General features: G+C 41.7%; 1 protein-coding gene across 29 annotated transcripts in view; it reads right to left on the reverse strand.

The window, feature by feature from the left end:
- The window catches only part of NRXN1 (neurexin 1), a 681,323-nt gene extending 660,407 nt beyond the window's left edge, over window positions 1–20,916 (reverse strand). For 16 of the 29 annotated variants that reach the window (XM_077176072.1, XM_077176077.1, XM_077176073.1 and 13 more), the window contains exons 1-2: window positions 20,752–20,915; window positions 15,447–16,949 (exon numbers count right to left, since the gene is read on the reverse strand). In XM_077176072.1, the coding sequence (XP_077032187.1) occupies window positions 15,447–16,185 (739 nt within the window). In that variant the 5' untranslated portion in view covers window positions 16,186–16,949; window positions 20,752–20,915. Of the gene's footprint in view, window positions 1–15,446; window positions 16,950–20,751 lie in introns of all 29 variants that reach the window. The other 13 variants (XM_077176064.1, XM_077176060.1, XM_077176056.1 and 10 more) reach the window with 2 other exon arrangements.
- Between the last annotated feature and the right edge of the window lie 238 nt (window positions 20,917–21,154).

A 21,154-nucleotide genomic window follows, 5' to 3' on the forward strand; every position in this document is an offset into this window, starting at 1 on the left:
GATTTAAAAGTGATGCTACTGACTCACAGAAAATTATTTTCATTAAGATATAGTACAATGAGGCTACCAGGTTTATTGAGAGACAAATTTTACCTTAAATACTTTGAGAGACAAATTTTACCTTAAATACTTTGAAAACCCCTTTAAAAGAGAGAAAACATTTTCCAAATCACCAAAAGCTTTCATAATATCTCTAATAAATCCCTTATATATTTTTTGTTCTGGCCAGAACGCTGATAATAATTAATGTTTGCAGGAAATCACATCCATATAGACAGAAATTCACAGAGATGTAAATAAGAGTCATGTGTCCACTTCTCCTGTAGCTGAGAGGGCAAAAAATACTAATTGTTAATCCTACTGTTCTAGATGCCAGACATGGCACATTAACAATTGTAAAATAGTTAATGTTAACTTTTGTATAATTAACAGCTTAAAAAAACCTGTTAACAGTTTTTAACACATTAAACACATTAACAGTTGTAAAATAGCCTGTGGTTAATAAGGGAAGTATCGCCTTTAATTATTTAATTTCAATTTTTTTTTTTTTTAATTTAGGCATATTTGTAAAATCACATTTAGGACAACTTGCATTCTATAAATGTATTAAACTGAGCAGAGTTTTTAGCCAGTTTATGAACTGCATGAATGTTGCAATCACATAAATCTGAGAGGTCTGAGCAGTGTAGATAGTAGATTTAATGATGATGGAGTGCCAACACATTTTTGTTGTTATCCTATGGTCCCCTTAGTTCACTAAACTTTTCTTCCACTCTTGGTCTATATCTCCCATGTTTCAAAAGGAAAAAAAATGAAGTTTGCAGAGCACTGCTGCTGAGCTGGGGACATATTTTAAATGACAGTAAAAATCATAGTGTATTAAATTATACTCCCTTCACTGCTTAGCAAAAAACAGCCTTTAGGGATGTTACATAGGACTCAGATTTCTGACTGGTACTCTTTTCCTGTAGAATTTAAGCTTTCCTAAAGAAACAGCACTGGAATTCTTTCACAGAAAATGTAATAGAAAGGTGGTAAATGACACATACATTGAGCCTGAAGAAAATTTATATGCATACAGACATCTGAGCTTAAGGTCATTATTCATTAAAAAAGGCATTTCTAAAGATGAATCTAATTAGACAACATACTAGGCACAGCATTTAAAATATGTAAAAACATGAATAGCTTTCTCTAAAACTGCAATACTTTCATTGGTCCTCTATGATTCTGCAGTTTAGCTTGTATCTGATTCTGCTTAAACCAAAATTTTTAATTCTTTCTTGACTACTGAACTTTTTTATTTTAAAAACTTTTCATTCATCCTAACACACATAGTCCCATTTAAATCAGTGGGAGTAATAACATTTAACATTCCTGAAAATGTCACTGAATGATTAAAATACCATGAGGTAACATACAAGATAATCAAGCTTGTAAACAGCCATATTGTACTATTAAAATAAGGCTGGTTATCTGCAGCATAATAATACATACATTAAATTATACTGGGGATCAAGGGGATAAAATTATTCATATAAATAATCCAACCAAATACAGTGGAGCCATCTGTGAATTAAGTGATAAGAAAGAAATTTAGTAGGAATTTGACTGTGACTTTATTCTGTCTTCACCTCCTGCCCTAAAAGCTCCTTATTTGTATTCTTTCCAGAAAACTACTACATAGTGGATACAAGATAAAGCATGGGAAGGAAAAGGGAAAATAAATATTTCTAACCTTTATAGTTTTTTAACACACAGGGAAAGAAAGAGCATCTAGTTCTGCAAGTAGAGAAAGTAACAATCTCTAAATAATGAGCAAAAATACCAAAGGTGTGTCAAAGGTCCTGGAACATTAATAAATGTGGCATGTATAAAGGTAGAAGTGTCTTAAAAATGTTGTCTGGCCATGTCAAAGACTAATATTTCATTTTTAGTTCTTGTGCACAGAATATTTTATTATGGTTATACTAGTCCTTATATAAAACTTCTACAGGTATAAGAAATATTTTTAGGCCATTTTTTAATGGCAACACTGATAAGCAGACATACAAATACTAAGTCTATATTTTAGTCCTAAAAAACTCATTTCCTTGGGAAAATGGTTCTGAAATGAATTGAAACAATTTTGTAAGACTTTTAAAGAAAAAAAATTTAAAAGACACATGAAAGACATTTACTATGGAGGAACATTGATTACAGTAATTACTGAAAATAGAGTGACCCAATATAGTAAGGAAGTCTTCTTTTCTCAGTCTCAAAAGACTGTATTTGATTTAGTAAAAAAACCCCAAATATCTCAACTGAAAATCTGACATTTATGTTAGCAGTAGTATATCCCCAAGGGAACTCTGAGTAAGTTTCATTTCCATTCTGATTCCTTTTGACTTCAGTCTTATTTTGAAGCAGACATATAAAAACCATTTGGGCAGGAGTAACTTGACTTTTGGGTTTAAGCCTTTTGCCAACCCTTTGAAAACCAATCAGAATTTGCTCAAATTGCAAATGTTTCCTAAAACGTGCCTGCTGCACAGCATTAGTGAAGATGTCTTGAGTTTTACCACTAAATTCCTGAAAGCCCTTCAGCTTCAGCAGGTCTTCCCTGTCACTCAAAACTCTGTAACCTGTGCTAGGTTCAGCCAGGAAGGTTTGGAGCAGGGAAAAAGTGTCAGTCCCTCAGCAAATTCCCTGCTGGAATGGGCCATGCAGAAAGGCAGCTTCCTCATTCAAGTACAGAAAACAATGGCTGGGATGTCTGTGTGGGAGAAGAGTCTTAAAAACTTAGGAAAAAAAATACACACTGCCTATTTTACTAGCTTAAAAGAATGTTCTTTAGGTTGCAAAGTCAAAAATAGCAGCTTTGAGACATAAGGCTCCTTATGTAACTGAGATCCATCTACTTGATTCATATAGGGTAGGATATAGCCTTTAATTACACAGTTTAATGCAATTCTCTCCAGAGCTTCCCTCACTTGATCTGCACACAGAAGCCTATTCTTAGCCAGAAGTAATGACTGAGTACCACAGAAAGCTGCTGTGCCAGTGAGCAGAGCATCTGCCCTCGCTGAAAAGGAGTGGGGTGCACCTCAGAACAAGGAGAGCTGAATGGAGAAATATACTCTAATCCCTTCTCTCCTAAAAAATCCAACATGATTTTGGCCAGGTTTCTCAAGACAGGCATTTTCTGGGTGGTCATTCCTAATGTTGCTCTGAATATTTGTTTGGAGAGAGCACTGTGATGGAAATCCCAGAACACAGAGCCAGCTGTGCTTTGAAGTGCCAGTGGAGGCTTGGAGTGCATGGTGTTATCTGTGAAGTACTCAGAAAAAACTTCAGATGGGCACTCAGAGAATATTTTCACCTGCAGTGTCTCTTGCCTCAGTTCTCACTGTGAATGAGAGCATCTTACATAGGCATTGTGCAATTTTCAATATTTGCACAGCAGCTCAGGTGCTGTATCTATGAAAACCTTAGAAAAGCCTGGGAAATATTACTGATTCCTCTTCAGAGAAATTATTTTAATATGGACAATGAATAAGGCTCAGGGCTACAAACTGAACAGCAAATAGAAAACCAAATATTGAAGAACTTATTATCCAGGCTATGCACTGAAGGAGGTAGAAAGCCCAATGAAAAAGTTGTAAATGATCATGTAATTAAAAACTACTTCATAATGGATACCCAGAAACAGATGAAATTAAAAGTGCATGGCATATTTTGTCCTTACAGTTCATAGCTTCTAAGTGCTATATTTTATAAAATTCTCTTACTGCATAAGTTTTGACTGCAGTACATTCATAGCTGTTAGATTGACACTGAGGACTGAGGCTGGATGGAGAAGATGCCAACTGCCCATACTAGCTGGGATTTAAAAGCCTGTGCTCTGAATGTGTGCCTAAGAGTAACCAAAGGAGTGCAAGGATTGACTCAAACACATGGATGACAAAAATACTGGACAGTCTGTTTTCAAAGGGCAAGCATTTTAATACAGAATAGGCAATCTGATCAATGGGGGTCAGAGTGGGGTTAAAATATTAAATATTTTTAGCCATTAATTCATAATTTTGTAAGGGAAAATGGCAATGCAAGTTCTTACCATGCTCCTACAAAAGAGAGAAACTGAAGAGTGGAAAAAGTTGTAACCTACAGGAGTGAGAGACAAGCAGGCAAAGCTTCCCAGCAGTCACTTTTGTGCTGACAAGATGTCTCTATACATCTGAATGGAAAAGGGGATTCCTATAAATACTGCAAAGTAGCATTATATAGTAGTGGGCAAGATTAAGCCTGTTTATTTCTTAACATTTCAGGGTGTTTTAATATTAATGCAGATGAAAGATTCTTCTTTTTCCTAATCAGAGGACCTGATTGTGACTTAGCTCTTATTCTACAATGGCTTAACATATCAGCTTCAAGAGAGATCAATCCTGATCTACACAGAAAAGAAGAGCACTACAAGAAGTTATTTTATTACAATTATTGACAGAGATACACTGAATGTGAAAAATCTACCAAAGCAAAATATTTTAGAAATAGTGTACAGAATACATATGATTCTTAAGAACATTTTTCTCTTCCAATTCCTTTGGTTAATCAAATTTAGTATCTCTTTCTGCATTCTCTAATGACTGAAAGCTTAGTGTAAGTCACTGAGAGCTCAGACTGGGCAAAGACAAGTTTCCAAGACGCACTCACATACTGTTTTTCAGATTTCTGATGAGAAAGCTATGGAAGAGCAAAGCTGAGTAACATCAAAAACCTGTACCCATCTCACTTTATATATTTAGGCTATGAAAGCAGCAATGAGCCCAAATTAAAAGTGCAAAATCAAAATAACTAAATATTTCTAAGCTCTTAGAGGAATGCTTTTGCATTTGAGGTACCTCTATCACAATAGATACAGCATCACTGACTGCTTTTTGTTATTTTTTTAATGCAAATGTGAATAAAATTTAAGAGAAAAATTCCATTCTTAAACACAAGAAAGAAAAAAAAACAATGAAAGCCACCACTCACTGAATTTGCCTCTGAATTCCCATGGTGCCATTAACTTAGAGTGCAATGAATGTTCCTGTTTGTATTCTTTTTTTATATAGGGTAGAAAATGGAAGGATTTTTTTTTTCCCCCTTGAATCACTGTGGATGCTTTCATGGTTTAAGATTTACAAAATCCACCAGGATGACTCACGGTATCACAACAGGTAAGATGTGCCTGAACAGCAGTCTTGGATGGTGTAGGTATTTATAATGTGCAAGAAAGACTTTACTTATTTAAAGACCCAAATGATATTTAAAAAAGAAAAATGGGATCCAGCCAGTGCTAAGACAAAAGGTAAAACCTCTGGATGCCAACAAGAATTGTGTCTGTCCGTGGATTTGCAAGAATAGCAGGTCAAAACTTCCATCACTTGAACTTCCTTCTGTCACAGGAATTGTCTTTGTTATAAAAACTTCAATAGGAAACTGTGAAAATATTTCTCTCAGAACTTCAAACCTGATGCATTCTTTGTTATATTTTGAATTTCGAAACTTGTATAATTTGTATTGTGGAAAACAAAACCTGTGCTGTACTGCTTATTATTATTGCACAACTTCCTGTAATCCAGGACTCAGTTGTATAATAGCCTTGAATTTTCTTTTTTTTTTTGGAGCAATCTCCAATCCTAGCTGCTCCTTCAAGTATTTTGGACTGAAAACAGTGACAAAAAAACCCCCAGTGAAATTCCTGGAAACTACCATAACAGATACAGTGTTTACCGAAAAGTAGTGGAGATTTGGGCCAACAAAGAAAATGTGATTTGAATTATTTTCATCTGGTGAATTACCGGGAAAATTCTGATGTTTTTCTCATAATTATTAAGTCAGGAATGTTTTATGTAAGAATGTGAGATCTATATTCAGAATTCTTCAGTAAATATTCAACTAAACCAGAAAAACCTTTTGTCAATGTTGAATGACAGTCCATAATTTATCTCTGAAAAACTATAGATTATTAAAAAAAACCCTTCCAGGTTCTTTGCAATGCAGAAGTTATTTTTCTGCAATATCACAGGAAAAAAAAACACAGAGTATCAGCTTCTGAGAAGTTGAGCAACATTCATCTGAGAAGGATGTGGAAGAGAGGCACTGATCTGTTCTTAAAAAAATCTGTTTACAAATCTTTCCTATATCACCCCACAATAGTCTTAAGAATTGACTTACATCTACGGGTTTCTACATTCTATTTTCACCTGTCTCTGCTCTGATAAGAAAAAAATCAAATTCAAAATGCACAACACCAGTAATCCCTCTGTCAGGACCAACATCCTGGAAACTCCTGTAGAAACTCCAGTGTTTTTTTAAGGGAGGATGTCATGTGAAGCATCAGTTCACCCCAGCAGACTGAAATCACTGAGGATCACTGTGGTTAAACACAGCAGTGTCTGCAGTCTGGGAAGGAGCTGCTGTGTCTCACCTGCCTCTCTGACTTCTGCCCCTGGACCTTCCAGCTCAAGAGTCTGGTTTTACAAATATAAAATGTACAAATAACTTCTGAAATGCAAAATGTAAGCCTGTTGCTGCGCAACAACCAGTGGAATCCAAGGTTTTTTATACCACTTCTATCACACTTGCATGATTCAGAATCAGGGAAGATAACATCTTGAAGGCTGAAGAGCACTTTTTTCCTAGCATTAGGGCCCTATTCTCCCATTTTTATTAACAATTAATATAATCTCAACATCACAAGACCATAATTCATTCTAAAGCTATTCATTGTGGCTGTGCTCTAGATACCCATTGTACAAATGCTGATAGGTATGTGAAGATTCCTGTTGTCACCTTTGAAAACAAAGAAGAATCAAGATAATAAAAAAAAATACAGTATTGAGATACAGATCTTCACTCCATGTCTAGTCACTTGTTCTGTCATTTTCTATACACTTATTCAAAAGAAAGAATTTGTATTGCATACATGCAATCTTTCTCAAGGAATCTTTTCTTGATAGAAATACCTCCTCTGAAAAAAATGTAATTTTTAAATGTTTTTTGTCAAAGCTAAAAAGCACGAAAGAAAAAGAAGATGAACAAGAAGGTCATTCTGCATTGGAAATTAAGTCATAATTCAGAAATTTTGGAACTGTGATACACATTTCAGGTGCATAGGGTAATGCCAGTGACCTCCTTAATGGCTGCACACATACACTTAATTATAAAAAGACAGCACTTGGGAAGAATCAATCAAGTTTCTCTGCCTTTAAGCAATGCAAAGCCCTTTCTCTAGACAACACCAAAAAGTCAAATGTTCTCATTTCAAGGCTTTGTGCAATGTGCCACAGTTTGAAAGGAATCTGTGAGTTGCACACCTGAGCAGAATTTTTGGGGTGTTACAATTCCATGCAAAATCCACTATTTCACAGTTTGTAGTAGCAGCAACTGCAAATGTGATTCTGCACCGTCCATTTGTTTGGCAAATCAGGTTTTCCCTCAAACCATAGACAGCCTTACATTTAAGACAAAATTAGTCACATAACTTCACTCTTCCAGCATGGTTCATAAGGCACATATTAAATTAATGAATAATTATAGTGAAGATGATCATGGCAATAAATATCAGAATTCATGAAAAGTATTTTCTCTATAGACATTCCCAGATGAATACTACAGGCAGAATCAGCAGGTTATTTAATTTGCCCTAGTTCTCTCTGTTTTCATATTCCTACTTGAATAATAAGTTCAGAATCAGCAGGTTATTAGGTTTGCCCTAATTCCAAACTTGAGTCAACAGGACTTCAAATTGACTCCAGTGGAAAATGAAAACAGAACACATTTTCTTCAGATATCCAAAAGGTGCCAAATCTGCTGCTCATTAGGACATAACTAAGTAATTGTAGGTTCCTAATACACTCCATAGCATTAAAGAAATCTAAAATCTCATCACAGAATTCTGTTCTGTAGCTGCCAGCTACCTCTGTCTCATCTCTTGACAATCTCAAGGAAGGCATAACTGAGGCCACCTCTCACTTTCACCTGTCCCAGCACATGTTGCAGTCAAGCCAGCAACAATATACAGAGTGTCACCATGCAATTTCAGAAAGTTTTAAGCATTTCCCCATACAGAGTAACACCTTACCTCACCAGAAGGCTTCAAGTGTCTGCCCATACAGGAAAAACAGCACTTCAGAAGGCTACAAACATCTACCCTTCTTGTTCTTTAGCCCAACCTTTTATATCCCTCATGGTTTATGCATTGCACCTGTGTGCCCTCTAATCCCTTTGGTGATTGGTCAGTGCACCTCAGCACTCTTTGTCTTGCTGCTTTCAATGCTGTTCACCTGCTTCTCACAGCTATAGCCTATTGGGGATGGGGCTCAGCCACAGCCCCACTCCCAATTAGCACCAACTGTGTTCCTACAGTCACCCTCCTATTTTTCAGTGAAAATGGAAGAGAATGAAACTAAAAAAATTATGTGGTTTTTGACTAGGAGCAAGAGTTCTTCACTCTGCTCAGACATTAAATCCTAGATCCTTCTACAGCAATAAGGAACCTTTTACAGTAATAAGGAAGACTTTTATACAGGTGTTACGAAGAACTTTTGTGACCATCAGAAGAGCTGAACTGTCAGAGGAGAAGTGGCTGGCAGGTGACAAGCTACATCATTTTCAGTGTCTAGTCAGAACAATGGCAGACAGAGACAGACAAAAAAGCAAGAAAAACCACACTATTCTGAACACTCAGCTATGGATAGGCAGTAGGAAGGCCTGCAATTTCAAAGCCAGCTAACAATTATCAGTTCTGTAGACTAAAGTGGTCCCACAATAGTAAAGGGAGCTTCAGATCTTGACTTCCTCTCCTACATCCCTAATAGAAATTCTGATCTTTCAAGTATCTGATGACCAGGAAAAAAGATCCTACCAAAAGCTCCTGTATGGAGTAGTTTCACTTTACAGAAGGCAAACTGAAAAAGTGGTGTGAACTGTCCGGGGTCACTGAGAAAGCAATGTCTTATCAAACCCATGTGGGTTTTCCTGCTTCATTGCTTCATTAGTTACTGCAGATGTTTTGTTCTTTCAAGCACTTATTGATCTACTGATTCTACTCTAAGATCCAGGAGAGTGGCTAGACATTTGCATGACCTCACCACATACAACTACTTTTTAGCTTGGCAGAAGAACACCTGAGCTGAAAAATTGAGTTCTGCATACACAACAATATAATCCAGGCTGGTGAAGTGCTTGTGATACATTCAGATACCATCACCACAGTACAGAAGGAGAAACTGCCATTCAAGAAAATGCACATCCTTTGTAAAAGATTAAATTATGATCCCAGCTCAGCACAGAACTAAATAAAGGCAGCAGAGTACTGACTTTGTTAGTCAATTCTATACATAACAATAAAATTAAAGGTATGTCTGTTACACCCTAACCACTGAAAGTGTATTTGGTCTCTACAATTTAGTCCTCAGGTTCACAAAGGTATTGAACACCTTAGAATGCCCTTGACTATTCTGGAAAACCACGTGTTTATGAAAGTACCCAAGTTTCAACTACAACACAACAAACTAGACAGGGGATTTTTCCAGAAACTGGTATGGTTTCATGTTTTCTACAAGGAGCACCAAGCTTTCTGGTAGGTAAAACATCATAATAAATTCACCAAGACTGGTGGATGAAGCTTTCTCTTTTAAGTTACCAACCAATTTTTATATGTTTAAAAGATGCATCAACCCTCCAAGCTTCATATGTTAATGTTAGCCTCTACATAAAACTATTTCTATCAGGAACTCATTTTTAACTGTCAGCCTTTTCCCCCATTCCTGTCCATCAGGTCAGTAATGATGAAGGGGTAAAATCCCACAAATCCATGGCTAGCATCTATTGTTAAAACACTCCCAGAAAGCCAACCTTCAGCTGAGACAAAAGATCAAGTACATTTGGTCCAACATGCCTGCAAGCCCTGAAGTGCAATTACATCAAAACACAGACAATTTTAATATCTATTATTTTGAAATTCTGAATGAATATGACCAATCTGACACAAGGTCCTATGGTGCTAGATTCTAGCATATTAGCTGTCTATAATTCACAATATAGACTTAAATTTAACAAGGACCCAGCACCTCAACTAGGTCCAAAGGGAAAAAAAAAAAACCCTCACTATTAATAATATTATTTACCTGAAGTACCAAGATCTAGGCTATAAACATTTCAATATCAGCATTTTGAAAGGATTAGTAATACTCAACAAGAAAACTCCTTAGAAGTTAATATAAAACAGTAAAACAGACTGCCAACTCCTAATTACCAGTGAAACACTATTTTAATTCCTGTGATTTTACATGAGGCAGATATTGAAATCAATATCCTATCATACTGAATCCTGGCAGACAAAATACTATATCAAATTTCATTAGGAAAATGACACAAAACTGCCCTTTAAACTGGCATAAGGATTGAGTTTTTATATTATTGCATGTGAATGTAACAGATGTAACAGTTCTGAATGACTTTTTGATGACTTGACTATCCACTCTCAAGATTCTACTCTGACAACAAAGTCACCATTTCAAAATATTACATAAAGTGAAATAATGAATGTTAAATTATTTGCGTGATTTGTACATAAATAGAACCTCAGTGCAATCTCTGGTGCATTTCTAGCCCTCCTTCTAATCCAACATTGCCCAGTGGCCTCTGACACTGACAAGAAAATCAGCATGAAGAAGAAATATAGATCATGTAGATAAAGATTCTGAAGTGTAAATCAAAAAGGCAAGTTTTGTTCACAGTGTTTAATAGTCCAAGGTGGATTTAGCTAGGATTCAAGAGGGATAAAGACCATGGTTACTACTCTGTTAAGACTATTGGCAATGAGTTCAACAACATCTCACTCAAACACACAACTTGCAATAGATAATTAATGCCAAAAGAAGTTCAAATGTTTCATTCTAGGCATAAAGAGAACAAAATGGACTAAAATATCAAAAATTTCAAAGAGACATAAATGTTGGATGGCTTTTAAAAAAGTAAACATGCAAAAGGAAATACAACAAAGACTGATGCAGTATATTCAGAACCCAAACAAACAAATCCAAGTGCTGGCTAGGCTGAGACATCTGGAACTGACTTCCTCAAAAATCACTTTCACAGTTCAAAACATAGCTGGCATCAACTTCTGAATATCTGACAAGGAAGAGTATCTCTTACAGTGAACAGCTGCCTGAACAGCCCTCATTTTTCTCACAAACCAGAAACTCGGTGGAACAGCTAAAACACATGTTATAAACAGGAATAGTTTGAACTCACAGAGCAATTGCCTGAATAGATGCTAATATTGAGGTAAGTAGGGAAGCTATATTTTAAAAAGATAAAGGATCCTGTCTGCAACTTTTTCAAGCCACTAGAGATATAGAAAAGCAGAAAGACATGGAGTGACAAGAAGTTAGCATCAGTGAGAAACTTTCCCCAACTCAATGCACCACGTGTATTTTACTGCCTCTTTTAGAACTGCCTGCTTACTTCCTCAGACAGGATACTGGACAAGGGAAAAGGATGAAAGGAAAATGATACTTTTTTTTTTTTGTTCGAAGTCAGAAGGTCACTATTTTAGTCATTTAATAGGCAAAATAGAGAGGTTTTTTTTTTTTGTTTTGACATTTTAACCTAAGGAGAAAAATTGCAAGAAGAATATGGAGGTTCACTGATATGAAGAATGTATTCTCCTTACCTTCTAGGAACTTGACTTAATGCACTAAAAATCTGACTTTAAAGTATTTATTTTTAATAAAAAATCTCTCCCTATCATAGGATCAAGCCATAACAATTTGAGTAATTTCAGGAAATATTGTAATTTTCACCTAATAGAAGGTTGAATTGTATGTCAAAAACTTAACAGAAAACTGATATGGCAGTCAGGGTCTATTTCAATGCTACTCTTATTCCTAATAAAGTTCATTATAATTTTGTGCATTTTTTCCTTCTACTGAATCACTATTATTATGTGGACTAACACACTCTTGCCTTTTTCAGTAGAAATCAGAGATTTTATCTTTTAGAAGGCTCTTGTACTGTTTTTATGCATGGGCCTATCAACCAGAGAACTGCTAGAGATCATATTTTTCTTTGCTACGGATTGCACATCCTTGACACTGAAGCAAAATTCCAGTCCTTTTTCTCTGATTTGTGCCAAGGTTCCCATTGAAGAGAACTTAGATCCTACTGGAAAAGGAATGACTGAATGGTTCCTTCCTAGCTTGCACTGTTCTCCCAGTGGTGTAGTTCATAAAACATAAATGAAGCTACTCCTGATTTAGACAGGTATAAAACCAGTTAAGCCTACTGGAAATAATTTATATTACTATAATTTATATTACTATATTACTGGAAATAATTTAAATTACTGTTTTTTGGTTAAAAAAAAAAAAAGAAAACAAAAAAGCCCGACAGAAAAAAAAAATCCAACTCAAAACTTGGTTGAACTTCATTCTTACAAGAAAAAAACTTACTTCAGGGATCATTAATAAGTTTTTCAAAGGTGAAAATCTGGGAAAAAAAACCCACCAGATTTTCTCCTGAAAATGACTGAACTTGTACTTAAAATGGCATCTTAAGAATTGAAACGTTGACTCTAAATCTATTACTTTTTAATTCCTAAATGTGTAAGTCAGGGTAGAAAATTTTGAAAAGGTTTTCTTTGCTGTTGTTGGTATTAATTCCTACACTCCTTATTACACTGAGGAACTCTGTGTTTTACCAAACTGCAGAGATATAGAAAAACAACAAATCCAAGGCAAAAAAAATTATATATATTAAAAAAATCTAAGGAAAACAGAATTTAATCACCATCTTTCACCTTTAAAGAAAAGGTATCAACTAGGAAATGTGGATAGAATTTCAGATAAAAATGGAAAGTCAGGGGGTCTTCCTACCTAAAACCATTTTTAAACAAAAACCAAAGCAAGGGTAGGAATGAAAACCCAAAAGACCCCTTCAGATAATTGCAGCCTGAGATGATCCTCTAGCAATGGCAATGTCTTTCTAAGGCTTGTGGGAAATTTACACATTCTGGGAACAAAAGATCAAAGTTCAACAGCTTAATGTCTATGTTGGCTACAAAAAACTAACAAACTGAAGCCAAGCTTTCTTTCTTGGCAGATACAAAGGCTTTACTTGTCCTTCTGCCTTTTCTGTTTCTTAGAATATTAAATAATTTATAACAGTACAATATCTTTGCTGGCGCATATGAGTAACTTTGAATGAATCCCTTCATCAAAACTTGACTGATGGAAGTGTCAGTTGCTACCTTTTCTAAATTAACAGGTATAAACTGCAATGTAGTTCCATTTATGTTTCTATCAGGGAAAATGTTGCCTCCTGTTTCACATGAAATCAGAATCTGAGTACTTTCTGCTAAAATTATAAGCTTTGCTATTATTTTATAAGGCTTCTTAGTAGTCAAGGGACATTTGAGGAGAATCTTGATGCCACTGATGTCTACTGTAAAACCACCAGCACTTTCATGAAGTCAGCATTTTACCTTAATTTGAAGGGGATTCTAAATGTTATTTTGAGTGTCATCTTCTTAAAAATTCCATACCATTTTCACTAAATATAAATATGTACAAGTACTGCTCTAAAATTTGATCTAAACGTTAAAATGTTCCTTAAAAATAGCCACTGAACGTGTTATTATGTAAAGGTAATAATTTATCTGACTGCTACTACATGCAATCACGTGAACTCTTTCACATAAGTATTACATATGCAAAATAACTTCAAATAAATAAACTATGTTTTAGTGTAAAGGGCATATAAATGTATAATAGTATTTAAATTCTCATTATTGCTTTAACAAAGCTGCAACACCTCATAATTTTCTTTGTCTTTATAATAGGGCCTAACTCAGAGATGGTAAGACATTGAGACATATTGTACATACACCTATATATTATGTAGTATCATATATTAAAAATTGACACCCAAATACTAAATCAATTGGGAGGGTTTACCTAATATAAAAGATATTTCATTTTACAGTTTCTAGGAATGGGTGCAATTGAAAGTACAAATGACTAATTTTCTTAAACTATTATTTGCTGCTATAAAAATTATTTAAAGTGTTAATTTGGTTTGGATTTTTCACGAATGGCAGATGAGAGATAAACAGCTGATAAAGTAAACAGGATGCAGAATGACTGTAGCATTTTGAGTATTGACACTAAGGACAGAAGGTGTTACATAATAAAGCACAGTCACAAATGATGTTTTCTTTCTTATAATGAGTGAAATCTGATAGAAATGCTAAAGGCAAATTATTCAGCCATAAATGTCATGCAGCCACTCAGTGAAGATCTTAATTTGGCCTTCATAATATCTTATTCATATTTACCTTTTACATTTTAAACTTACATCTTTGCTCTCCAATTTTGACATGACAATCATATTTTCCCTTGATACTCTTATTTCATTTATACACCTTCACATCCTGCTCTAGGTACACAACATACATAATTTCTATGCCTAAGGAGCTGCAAGCAATGGTACATTTACTAACAAAATAATAAAAACAAGAGTCCTGCATGCATCTGCAAAGAAAACGTTCACATTCTTTCCATTTGCCAAAAACAATGGGCACTGAATATGAATCATATTTTACCCAGTGATTTATTTGTAGATGAGATTCAGGAAACTGCTGTTTTTCTAGGTTCTCTCTTCCTTGGTAAAACTACTCAGTCATTTTGTGGTCTTGGAGTACGTACTTCCCCCTTGCCCTTTTGCGTTCTCCCTGTCTAACTGGCATGGTGAATTGCTAAATATGTTGCAAAGCAGTACCCTTCGCATTCATGCAAAAACATAATCCTCTGTTTAATCCCCTTCCTCCCCGGCCACAATTTAAGGAATTCACAAATAAATCACTGATTTTATTTCAATGACATAGCAGAGGCAAATACAAAGTGGACTCTGGGTCTCCTCTACCCTACAAAACCAAGCCCAGGTCACCTTTGCACTTAATCCAGTTAAATTATTCCCAGCATCAATTTCCCTGCTCCCCAAATTAATTACCACCAGCTGCTTGTGATAGGCATGCACGTCCCCTCCCTCAGCTCCCACCGAGCATGGTTCCAGCCACCCCCTGCCATCTGGGTGACACCTGGTACCCAGCACCCATCTCTCCTTCACCCAGAACAACCCCAAATCACAGGAAGATGCTCAGATAACATCCTCTTCCTCCTCTCACCCATCCTCACAGAGAACAGAAGAGTGATGGCACCATGGTTGGCCACAGAGACACATGGAAGACATGGAGGAGAAGGTGAGGAAGAGGGGAGCCGGGGACATGGTGGGAAGGGAGGGGAGGGAGGAAGATCCACTCATACAGATGAAACTTCATGCAGGCCTGGCCTCCAACCCGTCCCCTCCACGGAGCGATGGGGAGGGGGGCGATGGGGCGAGCTGCGATGGCCCCTTACCTTCACTGCAGTCCTTCCCTCGGAAGCCCGTTTGGGAGCAGTCGCAGACGGCCTGGTCGTTGAGCACTGAGCAGACGCCCCCGTTGAGGCAGACGTCGTCCCTGGCGCACAGCCGGCTCTGCTCGTCATCCAGCCGCACCTCCTGGCTCTCCAGCGGCGACGCCTGCGTGTAGTTCACCCGCACGTCTGTTATCCAGCCCTTGAAGGGCTCCCGGTCCTTGACGGAGGAGAGCGTCAGCTTTAGCGTCGCCGACCGCAGCTCCGGCGGGAGCCCCCCTAGGAAGAGCCCGCTGAAGACAGTCATGTCCCGCCGTTTGGACTTCACCTCCACCCACTTGGCCTCCGCTCGGTCAATGATCAGCGTCGTGTTCTTGAAGTGGCGGCGGATGACAACGGCGTGCCAGCGGTTGTCGTTGACCGCCGTGTCCGAGAGCAGGGTGGCGGGCTCGGCGCAGAAGATGGAGAAGCTGAGCTGTAGCCGCCCTCCCTGGGTGAGGATGAGCTCCAGGAAGTCACAGAAGCCCTCGTCGTCGAAGTAGAGCACCAGCCCGCTGGAGCTGCGCGTCTTCATGTTGAAGCTCATTTCGCTCTCGCAGCAGGCGTTCCACTTGGGGAAGCGGGTCCACTGGCCCTCCGCACCCGGGAACTCCAGCCCGCTGCCCAGCTCAGCCCAGCAGCCCAGCAGTAGGGCCAGCCAGAGCAGCAGGCAGCCCCCGCGCCGCACCAGCACCGCCCCCATCCTGCGCGGCCTGGGGCGGGTGAGCGGGGCGGCAGGGCTGGCGGGGGGCGGCACCGGGGCCCCGGCGGCAGACAGGGTAAAATCTTGCCGGGCGCCGGCCGCGCTGGAAGCTTTGGGCACGCTCACCCCCGCCCCGGGTGCGGGGGTCACTGTGGGAGACTCCCCGGGGCGGGGGGCTGCAGCTGCCCCACGGGATGGGGTTGGGCACAAGATGGTGCCAGGGGCCACCGGAGGGGACCCGCAGCTGGGGTAAGGCGCCGTTGGATCTCTTCACTGGCCGGCCACGCTCTGCAAAAGGTGTCCAGGGGTGGGTGAGTCAGCAGAAATTTTCCCCAAAGCCAACATTACCAAAACGAGAAAAAAACCAAGATCAGTGGCAAAACTCTCCTCCAAGTGGATCCACCAGCTCGGCAAGGCTGTAGCAATATCCTGGCACATGCGCGCCTCTTTTTACATCCTCTCCACCAGCTGTAGTTTCCCAGGAAGCCAATTATGGATCCCAACGCTGCCTCCCTAGGATGGATGCTCTTGTCATATCACAGCCTGTCTGCCATGGTGCTGGAGCAGCGTCAGCAGACGACAGGACTCATCGCTCGTGGTTGCTTGAGCTGCCTCAATCCCAACGGGGTTGAAACCCAGAAGCTGTCAAACAGCCGAGTGGCCACTTGACATGCAAAGCCTGGCAGCTCCTCTTCTCTTTGCTTGGAAAAGGCCAAGGCTAAGATCCAGGGGGGTGATTTTCCTCAATTGTTTTTGTTTCTAATCTGCAAGGAATTGAAACAGAATAATAAGAAATGACAACTAATAACATGTTGAATCACAAAGTTGATCAATAGTGAACGTTTGTGATTATTTTTTCATTTTGACTGGTGTTGGGCATTAGGAAAATGCTGCTGTAATTTTCAAGTTACTGAGAAATTGAAATAGGTTGCAGCGCTAAACACAAATCTCAACATATATGTTTATACTAGATTACATTTTTATGGTATAATCTAAATCTAAACTACTTACCTTTCCAAAACTTTCAAATATTTCAGTAGTGCATTTTATTCTTACAAGAACAACGTTAAACTGAAAAGATGGTGTTTATTCCTCAATGTATTTTATTTTAATTTATTTTTGAAAACACCATCACCTGTGAAGCTACAAGCTCCTAGTCATACAGACGATGCTACCAAGCCCAGTTCTGGTTGTTTCTAACACAGGTCAAAAAAATAAAGCTCCCAGCAGGAACTGACAAGCTCCACCACGCATGGCACACCTACTGGTTTATTTTTCCTGGGGAGAGGAAGAATTGCAATAGTTTCTTAGATAGCTTTTTGAAATTTTTTTTAATGTTTTTGAAAACATTTTCTTTTTTCTGCTACCTGGTTTCCTCTGGGGCTGATATTTTCTGCTATGGCAGGGAAAATCCAATTCAAGCCAGCTCTGATGTTGACATTATTCACAATGCAGATCAGCTAATCCCAGGTGTTAGTCCTCTGAAATTGGTTGCAGTATTTTATGTATATTTACTCAGCTGCCCTTATTTAAGAGAACAAGGAGAGAACAACTCCTCTGTTTTCAAAATTATATATATGCCACAGTTCACCCTTATCCTCTGAAGAGGTCTCTACACCCAAAACGTTTCAGCGGAGAGGCTGCTTTTCTGCCCCAGAGCTGCTGTATCTTTTCTGGAAGCTGTGTATTAGCAGATCTCTCCTGATGGAGGAGAGGATCTCCAACACCTCCCTCACTCAGCGCTTCCCCTTCCCCTCCCTTACATTTCTTTGCCAGCAGCACTTAGGCAGGCACAATAGCATGGCCAGAGCTGCTGCCAAGCCCTCTTCTGGGCTACGGTATGTGTGTGTGTGTGTGTGTGTGTGTGTGCATGCGTGCGTGGGGAGAGGGGGCAGAGATGACCCTGCCAGGGAGAAATGTTTTAAAAACAGGCACACACCTCAGCTGCCTGCACCTGACACGTTCAGAGCTGCTAAGTCACCTCCTACTCCCTCTATATTTAATTTCATTCCTCTAAATGTCAACACGATTATTTTTATTATTTGCCACACGTGAGATGGGCAAGAGCAGCAAAAGGGAGAAGAGGAGAACCCCCCCTCCCCAAACTTCGCGGGCAGACACCAGGCGTACCCACCAGCATCAGGCAAACCCCAGGTTCCCCCCACGCCCTCCCTGCCCCTCGGCAGGAGCCACCTCTGGCACCGCCGCTACCAACCGAGGGATTTTCCGGGAGCCCCCGCAAGCCCGCTCCCCAAAGGGCCCTCCCGGGCGCGGCGGTGCCCGCGGGCTGGGGCGCCGCTGGCTTGCGGCACGGCGGCCGCTCCCGCTTCAGCACCCGGAACAGCTCCGCCCTGCGCGGCCCGACGGGGCGGCGGCGCCGCTGCCCGCGCCCGCCCGGACCCGAGCGGCCCCGCCGGGGGCTGCGCTCCGGGGCGAGCCCGGGGAGCCGCGCTCCGGGGCGGGCAGGGGATGTGCGGGCGGCCGCGGGGCCCCGCTGCGGCGGAGGGGAAGGAGGCGGTGATGGAGCGGGTTTGGGGGGTGGGGGGGTGCGGGGAGCCGGGTGCTGGCTGGCGGTGTGAGACACGGCGTGCGTGCCCGGGGACAATGACACGGAGGGAGGGGGCTGAGTGTGAGGGGTGATGAGCGGCGGAAAGGGGAGGTTTGAGGAGATGGGGTGAGTGGGGTGTGTGTGTCTGTGTGTGTGTGTTCACGGGGGTTACCGGGCAGCTGCCGGGGCTGGGCTGGCCCCCGGGGGAAGGGGCGGTGGGGAGGGAATGCGGGAGGCGCGGCGGGGAGGGGAGCGCAAGGTGCGCGGGGCGGGCGCCGCGGCTGCGGGTGGAGCGGGGCGAAGGAAGGGAAGGGGTTTGCGCCTCCGTGCGAGGGGCGCGGGAGCGGGAGGGTGCTGGGAGCCCGTGGTGTCTACCAGGGGCGGGGAGGAGGGTGGGGGGAGCCAGGCAAGGACGCGGTGCGAGTGTGTGTGCGAGCGTGTGTGCGCGGCCGCCGTGCGTGCCAGAGCGATCCCTACAGGTGTCCGCGGAGAGAGCCGCGCGGGGATCCCACCTCGAGAGCATCCCTATCCCTCTATCCCTGCCCGCTGCCTGCCGCTGGCTGCAGCGCCTGCCTGCCCCCTCACTCACTCACACACACACACACACAGCAGCAGCAGCAGCGGCGAGAGGGGGGAAAGGAAAAAGAGGGAAAAAAATAAGAGGGAATAATAAAAAAAAAAAAAAAAGGAAATACAAAAAGACAGAGAGGTGGAAAGACTGTAAAAGAAAGGAGAAAGACCCAAGGAAAAAATAGCCCAGCAAACAATTGCTTATTTATTACTGCCGGTGTAATTCACACATTGCCAATGAACAGCACACTCTTGTCTAGTCATTTCTAAAGCAGAGGGACACTTTCATTCTCGGAAGAGGACAATTTATTGATATCTATCTATCTATCTATCTGTCTCAAATGGCTCTTAAGCACCAGGCATCCCTCCCAGCAATGTATCCATGAACACGCACATATGTAGCGAGAAATAGGCACAAACCGATATAAATGTAGCTATTGCATTCAGAGCCTCGCCAGTGAATTCGTGTGCTTCCCCCACCCCTTTACAACCATTTTTTATTCTTCAAAAATTATGATTTAGTCACAGGTGCCCCGATTGAGCCTTTTCAAATTAGAAAAAGAGAGAGAGAGAGACACCCATAGGTCAATAAATCCTTAATAAATGCCAGGTCGGTTGGCATGCACAATCCTTGGCAGAATCCTTATTGTATGAAATACAGTGCATTGTCTCTGGGTGCGGGGAAGACCAGAGTTCACAAATTACCGGATGAAATAAAAGGATCTGAAAAACAACCTTGCTGCAGCCAAAGGGAGAAGCGCTCTAATTCAAAAGCAGACTTAACAGCATCATTAATCTTTTCCTTTCATTTCTACGTAATTTCTAGAATCAAATTCTTTCCAAAGCGGCTGGAATGATCGATTTTGCTCCCCTTCCAGTCTGCAGATGTCTTTATTTCAATATGCTTATGATATAATTTCTACCCCTTCAAAAATGCACACCATCAGCAGGAACCTAAACAGTTTCAAACACATATAGAAGAAGCCGAGTGCCCTCTTTCTTCTGACACACAATAGAAAATGTCCCAAATTATCAATGCACTTCCCGCACAAGCCCCTCGTCTCTTTCAGACCTCCGCCGATAAATAACAACAATATTGCGATATCCCATCGCTGCCCCGGCTTCGCGTTTCACCACGGCACTTCACGTCAGGGAGAACATGCAGCAGATTGATTTTATCGCTCAAGTCTCGCAGACCCTCTTCTCCCCTCCTCCCCGCCGCCTCGGCAAGGGGCAATAAATCACCGCATCCAACCTTTAACTTACACCTCCGCTCCACCATCTCCTCTCCTCGCCATCCACCTCTCCCACATCGCCGCACGCAAACCCACCAACCTCTCGTTCCGCCGCCACCACCACCACCACCACCACCACCACCGGCTCCGCCGCGGCGGAGCGGGGCTGTTCCTCCGCGGCGCCGCTCCTCCCGCGCTGCGGGCGCGCCTTACCTGCGCGGGGGCCGCGGGGCCGGGGCCGGGCCGGGCCGGGCGCGGCTGCCGGGGCTGCCTCTGCCGCTCGCCGACCGAGCGGAGCCGAGCGGAGCGGAGCGGGCGCTGCTGCGGGTGCGCGGCGGCGGCGGCGGCGGCGGCGGCAGCGGGCGGGGGCGGCCGCCGGGAGCGGGGGGCGGCACCGCCGCGTGACGCCGCCGCGCCCGTCTGCCCGCCGGGGGCGGCACCGTGCGCGCTGCGGACCCCGCCCCGGCCCGGCCCAACCCGCCCGGACCGGCACCGGCACCGGCAGCGGCAGCGGGAGGGATGGAGGGACCGAGCGGGAGAGGCTGCGCCGGGCGGCACCGGGAGAAGCGCACGCTGCTGCCGGCTGATGGCTGGGGAGGGTCGGAGGGGTCGTATG

Source organism: Agelaius phoeniceus, chromosome 3, assembly GCF_051311805.1.
Source record: "Agelaius phoeniceus isolate bAgePho1 chromosome 3, bAgePho1.hap1, whole genome shotgun sequence".
Taxonomy (NCBI): domain Eukaryota; kingdom Metazoa; phylum Chordata; class Aves; order Passeriformes; family Icteridae; genus Agelaius; species Agelaius phoeniceus.